Source organism: Diaphorina citri, unplaced genomic scaffold, assembly GCF_000475195.1.
Source record: "Diaphorina citri unplaced genomic scaffold, Diaci psyllid genome assembly version 1.1 scaffold1574, whole genome shotgun sequence".
Lineage (NCBI taxonomy): Eukaryota > Metazoa > Arthropoda > Insecta > Hemiptera > Psyllidae > Diaphorina > Diaphorina citri.
The window spans coordinates 28,040-51,411 of record NW_007379000.1 but is presented as its reverse complement, the minus strand read 5'-3'; the positions used below and the strand labels follow the sequence as shown (position 1 = coordinate 51,411).

The 23,372-nt window shown below is 39.4% G+C and overlaps 2 protein-coding genes across 2 annotated transcripts in view; one reads left to right on the top strand and one right to left on the bottom strand.

The window, feature by feature from the left end:
- The window catches only part of LOC103516461 (partitioning defective 3 homolog), a gene marked incomplete at its 5' end in the record, with an annotated part of 32,788 nt that extends 11,138 nt beyond the window's left edge, over positions 1–21,650 (top strand). The window contains 20 exons of the mRNA XM_026828851.1: positions 2,111–2,228; positions 3,146–3,258; positions 3,598–3,887; positions 4,172–4,237; positions 4,658–4,861; positions 4,998–5,001; positions 5,050–5,230; positions 5,840–5,885; positions 6,388–6,655; positions 7,102–7,252; positions 7,735–7,879; positions 8,310–8,502; positions 8,875–8,938; positions 9,031–9,145; positions 9,468–9,551; positions 10,284–10,491; positions 15,281–15,420; positions 17,970–18,154; positions 18,519–20,332; positions 21,454–21,650. Coding sequence (XP_026684652.1) covers positions 2,111–2,228; positions 3,146–3,258; positions 3,598–3,887; positions 4,172–4,237; positions 4,658–4,861; positions 4,998–5,001; positions 5,050–5,230; positions 5,840–5,885; positions 6,388–6,655; positions 7,102–7,252; positions 7,735–7,879; positions 8,310–8,502; positions 8,875–8,938; positions 9,031–9,145; positions 9,468–9,551; positions 10,284–10,491; positions 15,281–15,420; positions 17,970–18,154; positions 18,519–18,784 — 2,841 coding nt within the window. The remainder of the gene's footprint in view (positions 1–2,110; positions 2,229–3,145; positions 3,259–3,597; positions 3,888–4,171; positions 4,238–4,657; positions 4,862–4,997; positions 5,002–5,049; positions 5,231–5,839; positions 5,886–6,387; positions 6,656–7,101; positions 7,253–7,734; positions 7,880–8,309; positions 8,503–8,874; positions 8,939–9,030; positions 9,146–9,467; positions 9,552–10,283; positions 10,492–15,280; positions 15,421–17,969; positions 18,155–18,518; positions 20,333–21,453) is intronic.
- LOC103516459 (protein transport protein SEC9-like) lies at positions 11,029–14,894 on the bottom strand. The gene is made up of 2 exons (XM_008481424.3): positions 14,431–14,894; positions 11,029–11,932 (listed from the first exon to the last, which is right to left on the bottom strand). The coding sequence occupies exons 1-2, from the start codon at positions 14,594–14,596 to the stop codon at positions 11,241–11,243; spliced, it is 858 nt and encodes a 285-aa protein (XP_008479646.1). The 5' UTR covers positions 14,597–14,894; the 3' UTR covers positions 11,029–11,240.
- Positions 21,651–23,372: the final 1,722 nt, after the last annotated feature.

The following is a 23,372-nucleotide window of genomic DNA, read 5'->3' as shown; positions in this document are numbered from 1 at the left end:
GTCCAAGGACGTCATCTCTAGGTTCAAATCCAAAAGAACTGATCAGTAGAAATGCAAACCCAATGTTAAAATGACGACTTACACGACTTACATAGTTGTGACCGATCAATAGATGGGTGCTACGACACTGTTAGGTTTTATTAGAGTTAACTGTTTTACTATTTTTTATAATACCGATAATACCAAGCAGTATGATTATAATATCTACGGTTAGTATTAAGTATTAGTACATACCTATCGGTTGATAGTAATGGGGGTAACCGTTCAATTCTTTTACTAGTCTTTACTTATTGTTAAAATAGCAGTTATTTTGCATGATTTGACAAACATCTTGCAAATTTCTAAAGCAGCGTCCACACTGGTGGATCGACTGAAACTCATACCAACATCCTTTGATCTTACCTACTTTATATGAGTGTCCAATTGACCAGTCAGTATTGATCGACTTCGGTCGACTTTAAAGCTGTGTCCACACTTATTCTTCCCATCACTTCATTCTCTACCTACCTGTTCATAAAGCACAACACATTGTGTCTGACTGCTACCTACAAGCACATGCGAGTTCATTGTGATTGAGTTCTATATGAGGTTCTGCACTTTGCACTTCAAACAAGATGTTGAGACATAACTTGTTGTTTTATTGTGTTGTCAACTCATCAAGTTGTTTTGCAACGCACTTTACGCATCGTGTTGCTCATCTTATGCCAAGTGTGAACCAGATTTCCCCACTAGTATGACTTTCTCTGAAAACCAGCTGGTAGTAAAACGTCTTCTCAGTGTTATATGAAGTTCATTGCGAATTCCAAGTTTAGTAAGATTGGATTCAAGAGTGGTTACTTAGTTAGGTCTTCGGTTTGATATTCACAGAATCACCACCAAAGAGCCTTCTCGGAGTTCTTAGAAAGTAACTTTTTCTGCGATCTTTTCCTTCAAAAGTGAATCAAAGGTTATACTTTCAACATTCTTGGTCAAAGAGGTTTGAGTCCCATAGGTTACTTTTCATGTAGATTCTAGACTCCAGAGCAGAGAGAGATAGGTAAACTCAACGTCCTAAAGGCTTCTCAGAGTTCTCAGTATATCTGTAGCACGAACAAGCATGTGGGTTGTTGTCTGATGCTAACCAGTGATAAGCACAGTTAAACTTGAGTATGTGGTACTTGCAGAGGTCTAATAAATATTTAACTACTGTGTAATTTGATGTTCAATGCTCACATCATTATGGGCTTTGTAGACCTCTTCAATCATCTAGATTTCTAGAATGTTCAGTTTTCCTTCTCGCTGTCCATTGCTACGGAGCTAATTGAAATTGTCGGAATGAAAACCTGGGCTCTATTCCATATAACACGAACTTACCTAAAAATTAAAGAGACTTAGACCTTCCGGGGCTAACTTTATAACAGATAAGGTTCGTTCCCGGAACGGCTGGCTTTCTCCTTTCCTTATATGTGGGGACGATAAGACCTCCGTTGTGACAGCTCCCTCTATCAAACCTCTTCTTCTTCTATTGGGCGCTTTAACCATGTTTTATGCATGTTTTTCCCTTTCTCGCTCTCTCTCTAAAAAGAAAAAAACATTTTGCCACCTTATTAGGCCATCTATCTCATGATATATCCGCCAGTAGCAAGCATGGTTGCTAAACCTAAATCCCAATCACCCGTCCCTCTCCCTATGGTTTGCACACTGAACAAGAATGTATACTCGGTCATATTTTATGTGGTACTCTCTCGATTCTTCAACAATGCGGTCTACTTCTTCCAGCTATCAAGGAGGTCAGAAACATAAACATGAGGTAATAGCTCCCCAGTACCATTCTACAGTCGAGTACCTCTATCTATACGTGTGTGTCTATTTACTATATTTCCATACCAATTCATGCATAGTCTAATTCCAGCTATCAAGGAGGTCAGAAACATAAACATGAGGTAATAGCTCCCCAGTACCATTACTTCCAGCTATCAAGGAGGTCAGAAACATAAACATGAGGTAATAGCTCCCCAGTACCATTACTACCATTCTACAGTCGAGTACCTCTATATATACGTGTGTGTCTATTTACTATATTTCCATACCAATTCATGCATAGTCTAGTTCAGGCGTGTTTTTGTTTCAGTTACAAGACGGGAAGTATAGGACAGATATTGAAGTTACCAATGAGCAGATAGCATCCGGAGTGCCTGTGTCCCTCCACGTGAGGAGGGGCTCAGAACCTGCCCTCAACCTACCAAATGGTGAGTTTTGAAAAAAGTATCAACAGAGGATAAGTAATAGCCAGGACCACAATCTTTCCATCCTTTTTGGGGTTAATGGATGGAAGCGGGGAGTATGGGGGGCTGCCCTTATCCTCCGCGCGTCCTTCTGTTTGCCCCGGAGGGGTTGGGTGGACTGGTGGTATGTGCTGTCAGAGTTTAAATTTGGTTACCTCCTGGATCAAGCTAAGTGATTGGCTGATTTAAAACTTTCTAGCCAATCAGATTGTGGCTGACAACAAGATAAAGTAGTACTTTATTTAGAGTGTGTCACCTTTGAATATTATGTCTCATTATGGATATAAATTGACGGAACATTTCCTTGTTGTGATAACCACAGTGATATGTTTTTGACATGAGACAATGGCTTAGTCTTGGACATAATACAAAGATAAGACACATAACACAACATAGAACTGTTCATTTGCGGCAGTTACGCATTACAATGCCTTTGACATAAACATAAAGAAAGATAAGACACACATAATACCTACAAGACAATGGCTTAGTCTTGGACATAATACAAAGATAAGACACATAACACAACATAGAACTGTTCATTTGCGGCAGTTACGCATTACAATACCTTTGACATAAACATAAAAAAAAATAAGACACACATAATACCTACAATTTGTACTAATTTACGTCGGCAACCTATTTAACTTTTGCCACATTTTCACTTTTACTTCCTTTAGATATTATTAAACGATTCTCTCCTCCTGCTGAAGGAATTTATACGCTGAATAGCTTTTCTTTCTAATAAATCAGGGTATTAATTTACTCTAATTGAGGAGACCTTGGTTAGACTTCGGGGGTAAAGGGACTTTTCAGTCCTATCCCAGCAGGATAAACAAGGTATATTTTATTATACATGTCAACATATGTATTTGTTACAGGCATCTCAAACGGACACATTGTGGGTCCCCCTCCCATCCCTGATGTGAACCAATCAAAACGATGGTCAGCAGCCGCCCCCAGCCTCGATGACCAACCTCCCCTCCTTAGAAAGGTAAGAACCATTCCTCATTAAATATGCAAGAACTATCAGTCCTTTGAAAAACCAAGAGCCATCACTCCTTAGAGAGGTAACCCGCCCCCTTTTGAAAGTGGGCAAGTAACACAACAGTTAGGAGATTGAGATTGCTCTTACTCTACGGTTGTAGTTCAGTGGATAAAAATTTGAAGAAGAGGATGTTGTCTTAGTAGTCAATGACATCAAAATTCCATCTTCCCGACATTTCTGACTGCTTGCACTTCGGTACATACATATCTATATATTTTTTTGGTTTTCTATTTCTAATATTCAATATTGTTTTTTAATCGCCGTTTTTTTGTTTTTCGCTTCCAGAATGAACTGAAACCGTCGAGTAACGGCTACTCGAGTGGGAAATGGGGTCGCTACCCTGACGAGGAGGATGAGCTCCCCTTGAGGCCTCACACCTTCTCCCGCGAGGGTTCCAATCGCCTCTCAATGCAATTCCTAGGTGAATCCCCTGGTGGGTTTCGCTACATGGAAGCTATGGAAAGACTGAACACGTTGCCTGGGAAATCAGGCCCTATGGTGAATGGGCATCACAAGACGTCCTTCTCTCTGCCCCGGGAGAACAAGAGGAAGGAGCCCCTGGGTCAGGCCAACAGTAACCCTCCATCACCCCTTGGAAGTCAGGGCTGAACCTAGGTTAAAGCAACATTTGCATTTAATTTTCAATCATTAATGCGGGCAAAAGTACGTACATAATTACTAACCTAGAAAGGGGCAATTCAGGCTGAACACTTTCCTAACTTTTTAGGAGATACAACATTGAACAAAAATGATTATCGGTTTGGGAAAATGTAGGTATGGAGGATTACTGAATTAGGATATTGATAATAATGAGCTAGGCTCTTCAGGTCTTCTTTTTGACTTGAATTCTTTTGTCCCATAACCCTCCATCCTGCTCTGCTACTAGTCCTAGTACTCATTGTACCGATAGCAAGTCCTATGCCAAGTAAGTACTTTTTCTGTAATTTGGCACTCATTCCTATGCCAAGTAAGTCAGCTGAAATACTTTTATACATGTCTTAAATGTACAGAAAAGTAATTTCTGATGATGTTTCATGTTTAAACAATCCTTACTAATGTCTAGTTAATGCAAAAGGTTCGCTGGTAAGATGGTTGTAATAGCTAGGGAACTAAGGCAACTAAGTAGGTACTGTCCTACTGTCCCACGCATGATGTATTGTAAGGGGTAACCCTTAATCAGTATCAGTGTTAAACGCTTTATCAATATCAATATCCTTTAGACTACCTTCCTGATTTTCTTCCTTATGACATCCTTCACCATCTAAACCTTTTTCTCATAAGTTTAAAGCTCATACTGGGCGGTGCATATCAAATTTAACTCGCGGTTTCGGTTCTCGTTTCACAGATCGGAGTTCGTGGTTTTGCCCCTAGACCACCGGTCGTTAGGTCTTCACGTTGTGCCAGACTATGATCCCCTGGGCAAGGAGAGAGGTCTCCTCATCACAGGAATAGAAGATGGCAGTCCTGCAGCCAAAAATGGACGGCTGGCCCTATTCGATAGGATAGTGGAAATCAATGGACGGCAACTAATCGATCTACCTGAAGACAAGTAAGTTGAAATAGAATCCTTAGCTATAAAAGAGAGAAATGCTCATCAAAACCGCCTTAAAACTGTAGCTTGCCCCAACGACAAAGGACACCATCTAACTTCATTTTACAATGGGGTAAAATTCAAAATGTCTTAGTCCTGTATTGTAGCAAACAATAGAATTAAACATCTCCATTGTTGATTTGCAGGAATCAAAGCTGGATGAGTCACTCGTGTTCCCATGGAAACAGAAGGAAATCCTCCAGTTCGACATTCCAGTGCACGATACCGAGAAGGCAGGACTGGGTGTGAGTGTGAAGGGCAAGACTACGGCCAATACCAGTGGCGGTAGTAATGGGGGTGCTTTGAACTCGTCAGCCTCCACAGATCTCGGTATCTTGTGTAGGATAAAGTCCGCTCCGGGTTTGAAACGAACCCACGTCCTAGCGCTTGCAAGGCAGGCTCGTTGCCCTCCAAGGGCCCACTTCTCTTTTCGGTGGACTACTCGGTCAATGAATCAAATCGTAAATCCCTATTTCTACAGGAAGTAGAAGAGTGAGCTTCACACACGTTTTAGGACATTGACTAAGTATCCCACTGAAAATAGTAGTTCTTTTATATAGCACACACTATTTAAACATTATACCTCATAACTCATATGTTAACTGCTTTACTAATCCATTGTGTTGCTTGCCATGTGTTGCTTGGTTGTTTTGTTTCACAGGAGCGTTACTTCGAGGCATTTCTGCAGAGTCCATACCTTTCTCTGACCGTATGTATATTTCTACTTATGTGTTTGATTGTTCACAGTAGTTGACTTTGTGTAGCACCACTGAATGTGTAGTAGCACCATTAAATGTAGTTCTGTTATTATAACAACACGTTTATAGAGGGTGTATTCTTTTAGTATTATTTAGTACATATTTTTTTCGAACTCTTCACATTCGCGCGCCTCCCAGAATGCTTGATCAGAACATCATTCTTTCCGAGTGCCATACTTCGGTATCTTCATCAAGAGTGTCATTAATGGAGGAGCCGCTTCCAGGTAAGCCACTCAGACCTTAGGTTGTCCTCTTTTCACGAGAATACGACTCGACCGATTTTGATGAAATTTTTTGAGGTTGTTAAAAAGAGTAGGTACTCAGGGTGACACAGGCTTCTTAAAATTGTCACATTCCATCCTGATTCAAAATGGCGGCGGTTCAAAGTTCTGACAGGCCTCGAGAGCTCAGGGCCCCCAGAAAAGAGCCGTTTCCATTCATCTCTTTCTTAAGCGACTATTAGCCCCTCTAGGAAAGATAGAGAGAGAGAAAATCGCCTTTTCCCGCGTTCAGACGTGGTCGGCATTTTTCGTCAGCCTCTCAATCAGCCCTAGAGCTAGGGTGATTGCTTTGGGCTGACATTTGGTTTGGGCTAGAAAAATTTTACAAATGGATGTCCTTCGCACCCAACCTTTAATATTTCGTTAGCAAGGGAAATTTCAGAAACAAAAATCGATACAGAGTCAAAATTTTCAAAATAAATATTAACTATCGAATCTCTCCCAGGGATGGCCGTCTAAGGACGAACGATCAGCTCCTGTCGGTGAACGGTATCTCCCTCCTGGGCAAATCTAACACCTCCGCCATGGAAACCCTACGTCGCGCCATGCTCCAGTCCGATGGGCCATGTCCAGGTATCATCTCCATCACAGTGGCCAGGAAAGTGCCCTCTCCTCCACCTAGCCGTCATGCGAGGCAAAACTCCTCTTCTAGTCTACTTGCTGAGTCTTCGAACAAAACGAGTGAGTTTGATAAATCAGAAAACTATATTTGTGCCTTTGTCTGTCCGACTGTTTAGGGAAAACTATGACAGCAAACAAAAAAATTATGAGAAAATTGGTACCCGCGGGCTAGCGCTTACAAGGCAGACGTGGCAAACGGGATCAAGAAGAGACCGCCTTAATAATAGTAAGAATACCCTCCAGCATGCGTGAGGCAGGTAAAAGCTAGAAATATACTCGCCCTCGGTTACTCGGCCTCTCGCATAAATGGCAAGCGCCTTAACCACGACGTTATTTATTTACTTCACGTAGGAACTTTGTAACTTCGCATGGTAATTGAGAAGTTGCGGGTTCGAATTCCAGCCAAAGCACGGTATTGATTGGTCTCAGTAGGAAATGGTTGCCGGTAGTGAACAAATCAATTCTGTAATGTAAGAGCTGTACTCATATACAGTAATGAATCGTCATCAACCCTTATTTGTCTCGTGTTCCCTCACAGATCCAAATGGCAGAGGACAACGCCACCTATAGGAATGCTCAAGGAGTTATTCGAGTTATCAGAGGTCGAGGCTGTAATGAAAGTTTCAGAGCTGCTGTCGATAGAAGCTACGATGCTCCCCTTTCACTCAATGAAATCAGAATGGATACTTGTAAGTCATGTGTTCATAATCTGCCATCGGTTCAGTGAACTGTGTAACTCACACCGAACTGTTTTTAGGGACTTTTTTTAAACTTTATTTTGAAATAGGTAAGCCACCAGAATCCTCACACTAAGGCCCATTCCCATAAAATCGTGTTGTGCGTATTGGAAACACCCTCATTTAAATTTCATTGCCTAGAGGACATTTGGAAAAAAAATCGGAAGAAACTCCCAAGTGGGAATGGGCCTTTAGCCTCACCACCTCAGTGGGCTTGGGAATAGCAAGCAGCACGCTATTGCTCAGATGGTCACCCATCCGATTACTAACAACGCGCAACGTTGCTTAACTTCAACGATGCACTTTACGTTCTATCGCCCCTGGCTATTTCGAAATTTCTTAATCGGATATTGTTTTGGGAAAAACACCTTTGTGGCTTTGTATCAAACATTTTTTTTTTTAAATCAATTAAATGAATTGAATTTAATTTTCAGTGGCGGAGGATGAAGGAGAGCCTGGGCACTTCGGGCCCCGCCAGTCCTCGTTACATTCGACACTGGATGCTAAGCTGGTCAAGGCACAGCAGGCGCATAAGAAGAAAACGGGACTGCTCAAAGGCATCGGGTGGAACATGTTCAGGTGAGACAGTAGGTGTAACCTCTGTGGCCGAGTGGTCAAGAGCACTGACTTTGAACCTGGAGGTGCTGGGTTCGCATCCCGGCCAGGGCGGAAATTTCCTGTCCGAAATTTTCCGTTCCTGGATAGGCATGGATGTAAAAGAATGTGCCTTGAAGTGAAAGCGGTTTCAAGGTACAATCCTTTTAAAATTTCATCTAAAAAGAAAGAAAAAAAAGTTCGCGCCGCATTTTGAGCTAAAATCTCCAGTATGAGCTCTTTATTTTTGGGCGAAGTCACGACTTTGGGTCGGAGTTGTTTTTTGGCTTACTAGAACCCTAAATTGTAATTGTAAATCTATCCTCTTTTTTTCCTAAATCTATTTTTTTTTTTTTTTTTTTTAAATTTGGATTGGAGTTTTTTCTAACGCCACGCCACTTGATTTCATTCTCAGGTTTGGCAAGCACCGGAAGCCTGTGGAAATGTCCGCCCCTGCCTCTCACCTGGGTATCACCATGCGAGATTCTAACATAGAAGAAGCAGATGAGAGTGAGAAGGAGGCAGCGAGGAAAGCAATGAGAGAGGAACAGGAGAGATTGCAGGAGAAATACCGAGTGCACGCTCAACGACATAACGATCTACAACAGGTAAGCAGTGGCTTCTTCCCGAAAAAAAACCCCTTTTGGGGCCGAGTGGATTGGAAAATATCACATGCCTTCAGGCACACTTCATTTTTCAACGGTCCAGGTTTTCCTTGCCCTTGGAATCAATTTAACTCTTCTAAGGTTAACGCCGGAAGGGTTCTCTACTACCTAACCCTTAAAGAAAGCTCTATTATTATGTGCTCAAATTCTCAAATAAATGAGGATAAATTTCATTCCTCGCCTGGGATCGAACCCACGCCCTCCTGTTTACCAGGCGAGCTTATTGACCATTACGCCACCGAGGCAGAATAATAATGATGATGATGATAATAATAATAATAACAACAAAATATATCCGTAATTTTCACTTTCCAGCTGGCTCAAACACATCGCGAAGTATCTCGAGAACCTTCATCCGATCTACAGATTCAGTCACTATGTTAACTATGAAGAGATCCAGCAACATCTTGAGTGAGTACATTTTATAGTTCCTATGTTTATTCATTTACTAATAGCGATTGCTCTTGTGAGGCTGCACAAATTCCAAATCCATGGACATACCCGAAAAATCACGATACATTGTATTGACATTCGACACAGCTCGAGATCGAACCAAAGAACTCCTGCCTGCTAGTGCTAGATCAAAGTAATTACCACTAAGCAAGGGAAATTAATTCATTAGTGACTGAGAACTAGACGGTTTTATCAGCGGTCTATTAAATTTAAAATGGGACCTTAATCTTAAGTTAAAACTTGATTCAACTTTAACTCTTGGCTAAAAAGTTAGAAATTAAATCTAATTGTTTAATCCAAGTGTTAACCTTGACCCAAGTTTAAATTCACATTGTGGTCCTGAACTTTTGTGCTCTACTTATTTATTATCTCATGACTATAATCTTTGTTCTACCTTCTACGTTACTTCTGTACCTTCTACCTTATGTATCTATATTCTTCTTTTCAATTCTTAGTGGCGAAGTAAAACGGAGGAAAAAGCGTAAGGACATAGTTTCGGTCATACCAGTGGTGTATGCTGGTCCTAATGATGATGAAAGGTAGCTAGTAGCATATATTTTGGTTTTCCTTCTGTGTGACCACCGCTTGACCCTAGATTTAATCCCTCTAATGTGTGACCTTGGCTCTAGATTTAATCCCTCTAATGTGTGACCTTGGCTCTAGATTTAATCCCTCTAATGTGTTGGTCCTTGGTCCCAGATTTAATGTCCCCTTGTGTGTTGGGTTTTATAATGTGTGAATAATACCACACCCACAGAAAAAAATGCCTGAGAAAAGAAGCCAACCTAGTTAGCTTGGTTGCTAATGCGTCGCGGGTTCGATTCTCGCCCGGGGGCGGATTTTATCCTGATTTGATAATGTTCGATCTCGGAAAATTTTTGGGTCTTCTGTATTGAAAGTGTGAGCTAGGCTAGTTAGCTTGGTTGGTAGCGCGTCTGCCTTGTAAGTGCTAGGTCGCGGGTTCAATTCCCGCCCGAGGCCTTCCTTCTCTCTTCGCTTTCGGGGCGATAAGACCTTAGCAGTCACAGTTCCCTCTATCAAACCTCTCTAAAAAATAGAGTAGTAGAACAATGAATTTTGTGACGAGCATTCTTGCTAAAAGTTCCTGAAAATCTAATGAGCGTTCCTAAGGCCAGCCACTCACCATTAGGCGGAACTGACAGGCTTCAGCTGTACTTGTCAGGTCTACCTGATAGTATGTGGCTGGCCCTAAAAATGAGTATGACCAGTATGCAATATACAATGTAAAATTTCTCCCTTCCTGTTCACAGAGATAACCACCACCATCAGCAGCAGCAGTTCGGATCTCGAGATCGGGAAGGTAGCTACTCTAGTACAAACAGCAACAGCGAAGGCCACGCCTCCAGGACTGAAAGAATACAACAGTTGCGGGCCCAACACCAGAGGAGACATATGGAGCGAAGGGGTCACTATCCACTGGATGAGAGAGAAGAACATTACGAGGAGGTGTTGAGACAGGTCAGTTGATAACTAGTTTATTATTATTATTTCACTCTTGGAGAGGTTTGGTTTAATAGAGGGAACTGTAACTGCAAGGTCCAATCGTCCCGAAAGTGATGAGAAAGACAGGATAGGAGAAAGCTAGCCGTTCCGACAACGAACATTATCCCTTGAGCATAAAATACGCCCCGCGACCTAGCGCCTTCAAGGTGCGCATCTGCCTCTGCCAACCGCTAGTTAGTACTAGGCTTGAGTTGATATGTAGTGGTTCAATGCTGGGTTCTTAAGAGTTTTGATAGAGGGAACTGTAACTGCTAAGGTCTTATAGTCCCGAAATCGATGAGAGAAGGTAGTCATGATAGGAGAAAGCCAGCCGTTCCGATAAAGAACATTATTCGTTCAGGATAAAACCCGCCACCCAGCCAGGAATCGAATCCGCGACCCAGCGCTTACAAGGCAGACGATCTACCCTCAATGTTAACTAATTAGCGGTTGAATTTAGGTACTTCTGCCTTACTCTATTCTCCTTGGGAACCAAAATGAAAAGACGGGAGGTGGAAAACGATAAAAACTTTAAGTACAAATTTCATATGGTTTGAAGGCTCTTTCCCGACCCCCACAAAAGAATCTGCGAATTAAAAAAAAATCTTAGCTCGATCTCCCGGGCAGATATCCCAGATAAGAATAATAATCGGATTCATGAGTCAAAACAATTCGTATTCTATCCTTCCAATCAATTTTCATTTCTATGTTTTCAATTTGCAATATCATTTACATGGCCAATCATGTGCGCAAGAGGCTCCATCCACAAATCCCTTGTTGTTTTTCGTACTCTGGCCAGGCGATGTGCCCCAAGCTGGTTCAGTATTACGATTAACTTTTGCTGAACCTCCGTTGCGGTTTCCATTACCTCTTGATCCACTATTACCGTTTCCATTACATCCTGCTCCACCGTTACCTTTTGCTCCACCATAGCTATTTCCATTAGGAGCACCGTAACCTTTTGCTCCACCGTTACCTTTTGCTTCACCATAGCTATTTCCATTAGGAGTACCGTTACCTTTTGCTCCGCCATAGCTATTTCCATTAGGAGTACCGTAACCTTTTGCTCCGCCATTTCGACCAGAACCCTCAGAGCCACACTGGATAGGCACGGGAGGGGGGCAGTTCGGGTTGCTAGGGGGCCCCAGGGGAGGGCATGGCTTAGGAGGACAAGTCACTGCCTTGCAGCCACAAGGAAGAGGTTTATTGAGATCTCGAGGTTCAGAAGAATAGCCGTCGAACTTTTTGAATGTTCGCGCCACTTTGCACGCGGACTGGGTTTTGATTTTCTTGCGCATTTTGTCATCTTCCTCGAGTTCCTTGACGAATCGATCGAAGAAATAATCGGCACAATTAGGACGAGGCTTACAGCATCTTTTCACTTCGATGCACTCCTGGACCTCAAGAGGAATTCTGGCTGAAGGGAGGAAAAAAAAACGATTAAATTCACTTTTTGTTTCAATAAACTGGATTTTCAACCAGGCCTTACCAACTTGTACGTATATTATGAGTGATATTATCAGGTGTTTTTTTTTTTTTTTTTTTTTTTTTTTTTTTTTAGAAAACTTAAATCATATCTCCTCGCATCATCTTTGAAGCACCTGCTAAAAGTGTTAAACTGGAATCAACTTTTTTTATTCGTCCTAACTTTGTGTCTCTTTCTTTACCTTCGTGTGTTCATTAGAGCTAAAACCCTTCTTTGCCCTGTCTAGTATTATCTTATTCAGTGGATAAAGCTTTGGAACTCCAGTGCTTTATTGAAGAGGTTTGATGAAGGTTCGGATAGGAGACCGCTAGCCTTTCAGAGGGGGATCGAACCCGCGACCTAGTCCTCCAGTGCTTTATCCACTGAACTACCAACTCCTAGCATGCTATTCTTTGTAAAAATGTACATATTTTAGAGAGGGGATCGAACCCGCGACCTAGTCCTCCAGTGCTTTATCCATTGAACTACCAACTCCTAGCATGCTATTCTTTGTAAAAATGTACATACTTTAGCTTAATACAACTAAAAATATCCTACTATGTATGTATCATTTACCGTAAAATATTTACAAACCCTCAAGTTATCACTGTGTTATGAGAGAATACTGAATCTACCATATTTTAGATTAATACAACTAAATATATCCTACTAGGTATGTATCATTTACCGTAAAACATTTACAAACCCTCAAGTTATCACCGTCTTATGAGAGAATACTGAATCTACACAGTTTATGGTCGGATAAAGTTGGTCGTTTTTCTTTTGCAGACAACGAATCATTACAGAAGCATCAGCTAGGACCTTCACTGGGTATGAAGAAGTCTTCTAGTCTGGAATCCTTGCAAACAATGGTCCAAGAGGTAAGATATTATAATCGGTTGTTATTACAGAAGCATCAGCTAGGACCTTCACTGGGTATGAAGAAGTCTTCTAGTCTGGAATCCTTGCAAACAATGGTCCAAGAGGTAAGATATCATAATCGGTTGTTATTTCACTCTCTTTTGTATAGCTTACTCCTGCCTTGGCAGTTCCGCCTTGTTCAACCATAAAAATCGCGTTTCCTGAAACTCTGTATTTCGCACTTGGTGAATGAAGTAACGCCTTTTACTATGATTATGACATCATAGAAGGAAACCTATAAGAACGTTGCACAACCCTAATGATAGTGGTTGTGACGCCAAAATTTTGCGACATGTGAAGTGTTCGGTTGTTATTTCACTCTCTTTTGTATAGCTTACTCCTGCCTTGGGAGTTCCGCCTTGTTCAACCATAAAAATCGCGTTTCCTGAAAAACTCTGTATTTCGCACTTGGTGAAGTAACGCCTTTTACTATGATTATGACATCATAGAAGGAAACCTATAAAAACGTTGCACAACCCTAATGATAGTGGTTGTGACGCCAAAATTTTGCGACATGTGAAGTGCGTCTTAATTTTTGCACTGGACCACACTCCACAGAAGTTTTTCTCTTGCGATCTTAGATCTTAAACCCACGAAACATGGTGGCAGCGGTAAAACCGTTTTTCTATATCTATCTATCTAATTCACTTTTTGTTTCAATAAACTGGATTTTCAACCAGGCCTTACCAACTTGTACGTATATTATGAGTGATATTATCAGGTGCTACTAGGCGGAACTTTGTAACTTCGCATGGTAATTGAGAAGTTGCGGGTTCGAATTCCAGCCAAAGCACGGTATTGATTGGTCTCAGTAGGAAATGATTGCCGATAGTGAACAAATCAATTCTGTAATGCAAGAGCTGTACTCATATACAGTAATGAATCGTCATCAACCCTTATTTGTCTCGTCTTCCCTCACAAATTCTCGCATTCTGATTGGTTCTTTCATTTTGGGTCGATGACTCCTTGCTGCCATATTCAAATGGATGAACCATAGGCTTTATAAATGTTGAGAACCTCTAGAAAACATGGTAACCAATAACGTCAGTTTGTCCCGAAAACCAGATAATTCTTATAACACCAAACAACACCGATTAGAAAACATGGTAACCAATAACGTCAGTTTGTTCCGAAAACCAGATAATTCTTATAACACCAAACAACACTGATAGCTGAAGGGAGGAAAAAAAAACGATTAAATTCACTTTTTGTTTCAATAAACTGGATTTTCAACCAGGCCTTACCAACTTGTACGTATATGATGAGTGATATTATCAGGTGCTACTAGGTTTTATAAATGTTGAGAACCTCTAGAAAACATGGTAACCAATAACGTCAGTTTGTTCCGAAAACCAGATAATTCTTATAACACCAAACAACACTGATAGAGTATTTTTTTTCCTTTCGAAATTGAGACTATTTCCCCTCTTTTGCCTGTACTAAATCGTTGGAAATCCACCATATTGAAGAGGGGAAATCGTTTCCGAAAGGAAAATACTCCTCAGCTGGCATGATGTTCTTCAACCTACCTATTCTCTCCTGGCGTTTGGTTTCATAACAGTTGGCCATACGGTTGAGTTGGTCTTCTACCATCTGATTTGTCACCTTGGGTCCACGAGCTTTCCTCTTGAGTTTCGGAGGAGGGGCACAACAAGTTGTGGGTTCCCTAGCACAAGTATTACCACCCTGTTGCATTGTGAAGAGCTTGGTGAAAGAGTATTCGTAGAGTTCTTTTGTGTGTTACAATTTTCGTTCAATCTTCAAGATGTTGTTCGTGGAGCCCAATTTCCACAGCTCAATTTCATATGTTCATCCGTTTTGTTGTTTTTGTTTGTGAGCAAGTTCAGTGTGTACAACTTGTTTAGTGTCGAAAGTTTCGTGTGTCGAGTGGAATTCCCGTGTTGGGAATTTTGGTGTGATTTTGTGAGTATAAAATGTTTGTGTAAACTGATTAGGAAATGTGAAGTGGTCTATTTGAGTTGGCTGGAAGGAACTTTTCAGCCATCTGCAAGGTGGTTATAATGACTAGAATGTTTTCAACTCGTGAATTTTCCGCGTTTCTCAGCACCGATTCATGTTTGTTGCTGGTGACAGACACGTCAGCATTCAGACCCCAAAGCTGAAACAAATAATAATGATTTCTTTATTTACCATACAACATTTAATTGTCGTGTCCAAGCGAAGTGTACTCCGATATTCTACCAAGTATGGGAGTAGATCAGGTAGAAAATAGTAGTATTACTGACCATGGTATGGTGGTATGCTGCGTGCTACGCATTTACATTTTCCTCTACGGACTCTACGATATGGTGAAAAGGCTATTGAAAACACTCCAACAGGTGGAATACTGATATTGTTTTTGTTTTGTTCATATTTCAGCAGAAATTGGACCCGCCCACAGAAAACACTTATGACAATCACAATGGTTTGGTGAACCGACCTGGTAGCAGACTGGGAATCACGGATCCCAACAGATTCAGTCACTATGTTAACTATGAAGAGATCCAGCAACATCTTGAGTGAGTACATTTTATAGTTCCTATGTTTATTCATTTACTTTATGTTTATTCATTTACTAATAGCGATTGCTCTTGTGAGGCTACACAAATTCCAAATCCATGAACATACCCGAAAAATCACGATACATTGTATTGACATTCGACACAGCTCGAGATTGAACCAAAGAACTCCTGCCTGCTAGTGCTAGATCAAAGTAATTACCACTAAGCAAGGGAAATTAATTCACTAGTTACTGAGAACTAGACGGTTTTATCAGCGGTCTATTTTAAAATGGGACCTTAATCTTAAGTTAAAACTTGATTCAACTTTAACTCTTGGCTAAAAAGTTTGAAATTAAATCTAATTGTTTAATCCAAGTGTTAACCTTGACCCAAGTTTAAATTCACATTGTGGTCCTGAACTTTGTGCTCTACTTATTTATTATCTCATGACTATAATCTTTGTTCTACTGCACATTATGTATAGTCGACTATGTGTGGACACAGCTTTTGACTAAATTTAGCAGAATATTGTTCACTACATATGTATAGGAAATTTGATTAGTTTTTGGGATTTAAGGTCTCACCATACAGTGCAAAAAAAATAATAATAATAAAATATCCAACTAGTACTACTCGTGAAAAGTCGCGGATTCGATTGCCGTCCGGGGCGGATTTTATCCTAAACAGATAACGTTCGTTTTCGGAACGGCTGACTTTCTCCTATCCTATATCCTATCCTTCTCTCGGAACGATAAGATCTTAGCAGTTACAGTTCAATCTATCAAACCTATTAAAAAAATTGAAATGTATAATTTTGTATTAGAGGCTGTTTTTACTTCCCATACAATGCAAACAATTTATCCAACGACCACTACTAATTAAAGGAAATAGCTAATCAGGCAGTCTTCTCGTCCAATAATACGGGATTACTGGAGAGGTGTGAACTGGTTTCTAGACACGTGGTCTCGCCGTTACGATGCGATGGCAGGAGAATGGGAAACGTCTGCTCCCGAATCAATACTGTACCATGCTGAACACTACAGGGAGTGAGGGAAATACCGCACTACGCAGTCCACAGCGTTCCATTCAGGAACGAGGGAGAGGGGGGAGGAGGAAAATTTTCCCCTTTCGAGTCGTGTGTTTTACTTTTTTTGGAAGAGGGAGAGAAAAAAAATCCCTTATTTGTGTATGTGTGTGTGCGTAGCTGTGTACCAAGTTAGAAGAGGGGGGAGAATGTGGAGATGAAAGTTTTCGAGACGAGAGCTTTAGAGGTTGAAATTTGGTGGCTTATTATTATTTTTATTTTTTTAAGACAATTTCTTTTAAAATAAGTTATTCAAAAAAATAATGCTTTAATAATATTCCAAAATGGGGTTTAAATCATGAAACGATTTGTTGGCAGGTTGGCACCAAATAAGATGATCATTTTCATTTATTTCGAACTTTACCCGTAATTGAGCTTTTTAAGGCAATGGTTCTTGTGCCTTCTATTCAATGAAATCTATTAAGTCCAACCGAGAAAAATAAAAATTATTTTCATTAATCTCCACTGTTTTCGACAAGATAAGAGATACCGTCTCAGTCTACAAAAAGTCGACCTCTTATCCTGCATAGACATAACACATAAATTCCTTATCCAACATAGGTATCTCTCTATTTGACGGAATACCCTTCCTATCCTCCCCTGCAACTGACATAGACCCTACTATCCCCGTGTACAGACGAGGTCGACGTTTTTCGTCACCCTCTCAATCAGTCCTGGGGTGATTGCTTTGGCCTGACATTTGGTTTTGGCTACAAAAAAATTACGAGTGGATGCCCTTCGTACTGTTTTCCTTCTGTGTGACCACCGCTTGACCCTAGATTTAATCCCTCTAATGTGTGACCTTGGCTCTAGATTTAATCCCTCTAATGTGTTGGTCCTTGGTCCTAGATTTAATGTCCCCTTGTGTGTTGGGTTTTATAATGTGTGAATAATACCATATTATGTTAGTTTAATTTGAATATAATATTAATTAAATCGTACCGATGTACATGAATCATGAATTTTAAATTTGCTACGTACATACATTTTTTAAGGAATCCGTAATCCTTCTGTGCATCACATAATTGTAATTTGGGGGTTTGGTGGCTTTACATAAATTAATATTACGTAATTATTAAAATCTGAACAAAACTTTTTTTACCTAACAATATCCAAGTAGTAATTATATTAACAACTTACCAATTTTATTATGTTTTTTACATTGCCTTCTACAATGTACAAACGTAGGTCCGTAAACGTTGTACCTAGTAGTTGGATAAAAGACTCAAATAAGACAAACGAGGTATTATCTATTTTCAAGAATAAAACCATGTAAAAATAGAGGCACTTTTCAGACCTATCTCAAGTAGTAGCGTATCTTCCCGTGTACAGACGAGGTCGACGTTTTTCGTCACCCTCTCAATCAGTCCTGGGGTGATTGCTTTGGCCTGACATTTGGTTTTGGCTACCAAAAAAATACGAGTGGATGCCCTTCGTACCACAAATAAGTAGTATAGTAACGTAAATCCTTCTCTATTTTCAGTCGTCGACAGCAGCACTATCACTCACAGCGAAGGGATTACCGAGAATCGAACCATAGACCTGTGTCTAACTTCTACGAGTATGAGAGTGTCCAGGTCATGATGAGATCTCAGGGTGCCAATCCGATCTACAGCGATGCCCACTCCAACTCTCTTCCTAGGAGAAACGATCTGCCCAATATTCACGGTAAGAAAAATCAGGAAGAAAGCAACGTGTTAAACGATGAGAATGTGTTAAATCTTATCAACCAAAATACGACTTTGGGTGGATTTATATTTTTCCAGTCTTTTGGAGGCCTGTTCCATTTGATTCGTATAGGCTTAACAGGGCTGTTAATTAAGCTAACAGGCTGTTAGGGACTAAAAAGAAGGATGGCGAAATCTCTTGCTTAAATCCAGTAATTTCCCTTTCTTTTTTCCCCCCAAGGCCTTATTGTAGTGGTGAAGTTCTCCTGAAGGAGCTCTTCCACTCAACCACTATTATTGAGCTCTTTATTATTATTTATCAGGATTTTACTAACTCAAGTTCCCTCGCTATAATTCACTTGCAGGAATGTCCCCTCAGAGTGGCGGGGGCTATTCTCCCAACTCCCGTGTCTACCAGAATCACACACCCCCTCACTCCCAGTACAACAATAACCGGATGTCCTTGTACAGTAGTTCCAGCAGTACCAAACACCCTCCAGCTCACTATAGGAACAGTATACATGGCTCAGGCGGACCTGAATACAAGACCAGACATAACTTGGGTGGTCCTTTTGTAACTCAGGTGACCATACGTGATCATCAGGCCATTCCCAATGGGCCAAAAGTTTAAGGACACTCTCGGCCCGGCCAAGTTTGATATACTAAAGTGCTTTCAATGAATGACCCTCGCGCCTTCAGTAGTGGTATACGGATACAAGTCTGATAGTGTACCTACATTTTTACGATTCTTTTTGTCATATTCTCATGCATAGGGAATTCTTGTTTTTTCAGTTATATGTGGTCTGCTGGCATTAAGGCTCTACCCGACAGTATGAATAAGATGTATTAAGTTATAGAAAACCTATCAATGTGAAAGATGATAATGTCAGATAATATCCAAGATTTATTAGGTACTGCAGAGACAAGTGAATACCAATAGATTGTCTGATACATATGTCTCTTGGAAAGTTCTTATCTTCAGGAAATTTTCCTAAATTGATTGCGGTAAATCCATTCACTGGAGAGCCTTGGGATTTTGCAGATTAATTTGTGTTTCATCCAACATTATTCCGATATGTTTGCAAGTCAGTTCTGTCTTATATTGTGTAATTTGTGACGTTTAAATGTATTTCCTAATTTTTGTAGTTTAAAAAGTATTTCAGATTTTATTTTTATACTTGACAAAGTTCGTTTTATCGGTTTGAATCCCGGCAAGGTTCAAAACTTGATTTATTCAATAACACATTATTGATTAGAGGAAGTTTGACGTTCCTCTTTAATATTTTGAGACCAACTGAGACACTTTGAGTTGTAGGTTGGCATATATTTCATGTGTGTGATTTTCAGAAATAGATTCTATGTATCACAAATATATGTCGTTGAGAAAAATTAATAGTTAGTTATTGCATCAGTAAATAATAGTTTTATATTCGAGATGTCAAGTTTATGTTGAACTGTTGGTTCTAATTTGACAAGGAGGAAGTTTCACATTCCTCTGGTAGGTCTTTGTATAAATGTTTAGATAGGTGCTTTTGTTTTAAATTTGTGAATTTATTGAACCTCATATGAGTTTTTTGAACAAATTTTGCTTCTTCCCTCTTTTTCTTTCTTTGTAAATAAGTGCTTATGATGAAATGAAATTTTATATTGTTCAAATTGATGTTCACATACATTTTCATATAATTTGTGTATAGCGTTTACTATGACAAAATAGTTTTCTTATAGTGGGCTTTACCAATGACTTGGAGATTTCACTAATGGGAGATGAAATAGGTCAATGGTAAAACCCACTATGATTCTTGTGCCATGCTGTATGATAATTATTTTATATTCTGTGCTCTTATTTTGACGTATACCAACAATGACCAGTGCCTTTACTGAGTTCTTTATAACTATTTTTTAATTATTGAGTTTTGGTTTATTATGTATCGGATATTTTTTTCAATTTCTAGCTCTCTTTTGGTAATCAATACTTCAATACCGTATTTTAAAGAGATAATAATCAGACCCATATCAAATGCCGTCAGTAGATGTGGCAAATGTTCACTTGAACCACCCTGATTTGTTATACGTATATGGTCCCAATAGTTAGTTCATGACAAAATTACATACTTTGTAAAATACTTTTGTCCGTCCAAATTTCATTATTTCAATTGGATACATATCTTAAAGTGTGCAGGTCTATGGTCTACCCTAAGAATCCTTGGATACCATCAAATTGTCCCTAGCTAATCACAGCCAGGTACAAGTCCTAGTTTCGTGGACAAAACAAGAAAATTGGGAAAGAAACTGAATGTAGAGAAATGTAAACTGAAGTGAGCAAAATAGTAATGAAAAATTATAGACCATTGAAAACAAAACAATAGAAGTAGATAATTTTGTACCTACATCTGTGCCACAAATCGTGTATCCATTGTCAAAATAAAGCACCAGAATCATTTGGCATGGAACACATACAATAATAATACCTACCTAATAATAAAAATCTGGTGTGGACATCACACAACTTTCCTTATCCTATTGAATGATGCTTATTTGGGTGTTATTCTGCAGTAACTTTTACAAGATCTCTAACCATTTAGTCAGTAGAGCTGAAAACCGTCAATAAGCGGTCGAAAACCAGCAAAAAGCGGTCAAAATACCGCCCTTCGCAGCACCTATCTCAACCAAAAAGCTTTGTGTTGCATCTTTGTCACACTTGTGGACTACATGCCTACCAAATTTCAAGTCTCTAGCTCATACCGTTCTCGAGATATTATTGAATTACACAGAAAACCGCGGTCAAAATACCGGCAACCATTGCACCGATCTTAACCAGTTTCGTGTCCCATCCTTGTCATATTTGACAGCTGCATACCAAGTTTCAAGACTAGCTCTTACCGTTCTCGAGATACTTATTATTTTGTTTACAGACAGACACACACACGGACCAATGGCAGAAACTTATTTAGGCTCTAGGGACCTCAAAACGTGTTTTGGCACTAAAAACTAACCATCGAGAATTTGATCCGATTACCTACTTTCCTTCTTATAGATCTATATTCTATAGGATAAGAAAAGTAAGAATGGATTTTCGGTCAGGTCTGGAGTGAATATTAGAAGAAAGAGCTATAGCTAGTTGCAAGCCTACTTTTAATAAATTCGGGGGTTTTCAAAAACCTAGAAAGCACAGGCTGGGACACCCTGTATAAAAGAGAAATAAGGCGTATGAATGTGAATAATTGTTAGTCTGTCCTGTAAAATACTTTTGTCCGTCCAAATTTCATTATTTCAATTGGATACATATCTTAAAGTGTGCAGGTCTATGGTCTATGTGTAGGTCTTAAAGTGTGTAGGTCTATGTGTAGTGTGTAGGTCTGTGTGTCTGTCAGCATACTCATATCTTAGATATAACTCCATTAATATCCGTAGATTTTACTTTCTCACTCTGTATACCTTTAACTATAATACTTCATGTTCATATTGCTGTGTGTTCGGCTTTTGAAAAAAAAAAAAAATAATAATAAACGTCCAAATTTTACTTCCCTTACTGTGTTATATTCATGATGAAATCTATACCTTTTTTTATGCATAATATGATGTATTGTACTTATTGTTATTTATTGAATATCATAAAAAAAATAGTATTGAATATTTTTGTATAGAAAAATAATGAATTAAAAATTGAATAAACAATATTAAAAAAAAAAAGAAACAAATGATTTGGAAAAAATTAACATGCACATGTTTTCTTTTGTAATTTCTCATTGTCATCATCATTAAACACACGGACATCATTACTTAAACACACGGACCATGTTTCTTTCACGAAGATTTTGCAGACAATATTTTGTCTGTTCCGTGGTGTTCAGGTGTGTGCACATTATGAAAGTAAGAATGGATTTTCGGTCAGGTCTGGAGTGAATATTAGAAGAAAGAGCTATAGCTAGTTGCAAGCCTACTTTTAATAAATTCGAATGTGAATAATTGTTAGTCTGTCCGGAAAACTATGGTAGATAAAGAAAACAGTATAAAAGAATATACCCCCAGAAATGAGTCCAAAGTTTCCAGAAAACTATCAGCAGACCTAAGCCACGGTTTTGCAATCCATTTTTACCCACTGAGGCCATCAGGGGCGAAATTCTAAATTTCATTCGTAAATTAATTAAAACATGAATCATTAGTGAGGCAAGCAAAAATCACTGATCAAAATTAGTCTCTCATTTTTCGTGCTTCCCTATAACCCCGGTCCTGTTTGTTGCATCAAGCCCAAACTTGTATCAAAGTACCTAGGTACTACGTTTTTCAAGACCTTTCATATGATGTTTCACAAGTAGGGTATTCTCATTAAAGACCTGATCGGTTATTATTGATTATTGAAGCCAATTTGGTAAAGAATTGGGTACATCCTCCTTAAATAATAACATTCTGAGCAATGTTTACCAAATTCGATTTCATGTAAGACGTACAACATGCTTCTAATGAGATGAGATGCATATGTATTTCTATTTACAAATGATATTAGAATTTATTAGTTACCTAGGTATACAAAATACCTCATTTCTACAGACATTGACGTCCATTTCTTTTTCGTTTTCACCAGACAGGGTTTGTTTCTGTTTTGGACCGTTCCATTGACCTGCATTATCATGTCCTTGGTTCAAGCCCATTACAGGGGAGTTTTCTGACCTACTTCTAACCATCACCACCCACTCGACTCCCTCCCTGTATTCTCTTACTTTGTTCGTATTCCATAAATTTTCCCTTTTTATTTTCACCGAATACTTTTCTCCTTCTCCCTCGTAGGGTTTCAAATTGTTTAAAAGTAAATATTTCTCAAGCCTTGATATATTTTTTTTATAGTTAAAAAAAGGGGGGAATTTCGCTAAAAATGGCAGTACTAAATTTATTGACCTCTCCTATGTACTTTGGGCAAATAAGCGATCGAATTTTTACACAGACAATCTGTTGTGAACTCAACATACCTTCTCGCTTCAATAAAACAAGTCTAATATCCCCATATTTATCTCCTTCTCAGAGCAGAAAACAAGAATATCCCGAATGGAACTTAACAGGCTGTTAGCTTAACAGAACTTCTAGGGGCTGAAAAAATATTGGGGAAATCCACTGGTAGTCTTGTTATAACTTCAATTCAACCTAACCTAGTACTAATACCACAAGATTAAATTGATCTTGTCTATCTTTACCTCATAACTCATATGTTAACTGGCCCCGGGCGG

Excerpts from the sequence above, each read along its gene's own strand:
- LOC103516459 (XM_008481424.3), bottom strand. The coding sequence starts at position 14,596 with ATGCAACAGGGTGGTAATACTTGTGCTAGGGAACCCACAACTTGTTGT. Across the intron at positions 11,933-14,430 it reads CAAACGCCAGGAGAGAATAG|CCAGAATTCCTCTTGAGGTC; the intron begins GTAGGTTGAAGA and ends TCCTCCCTTCAG.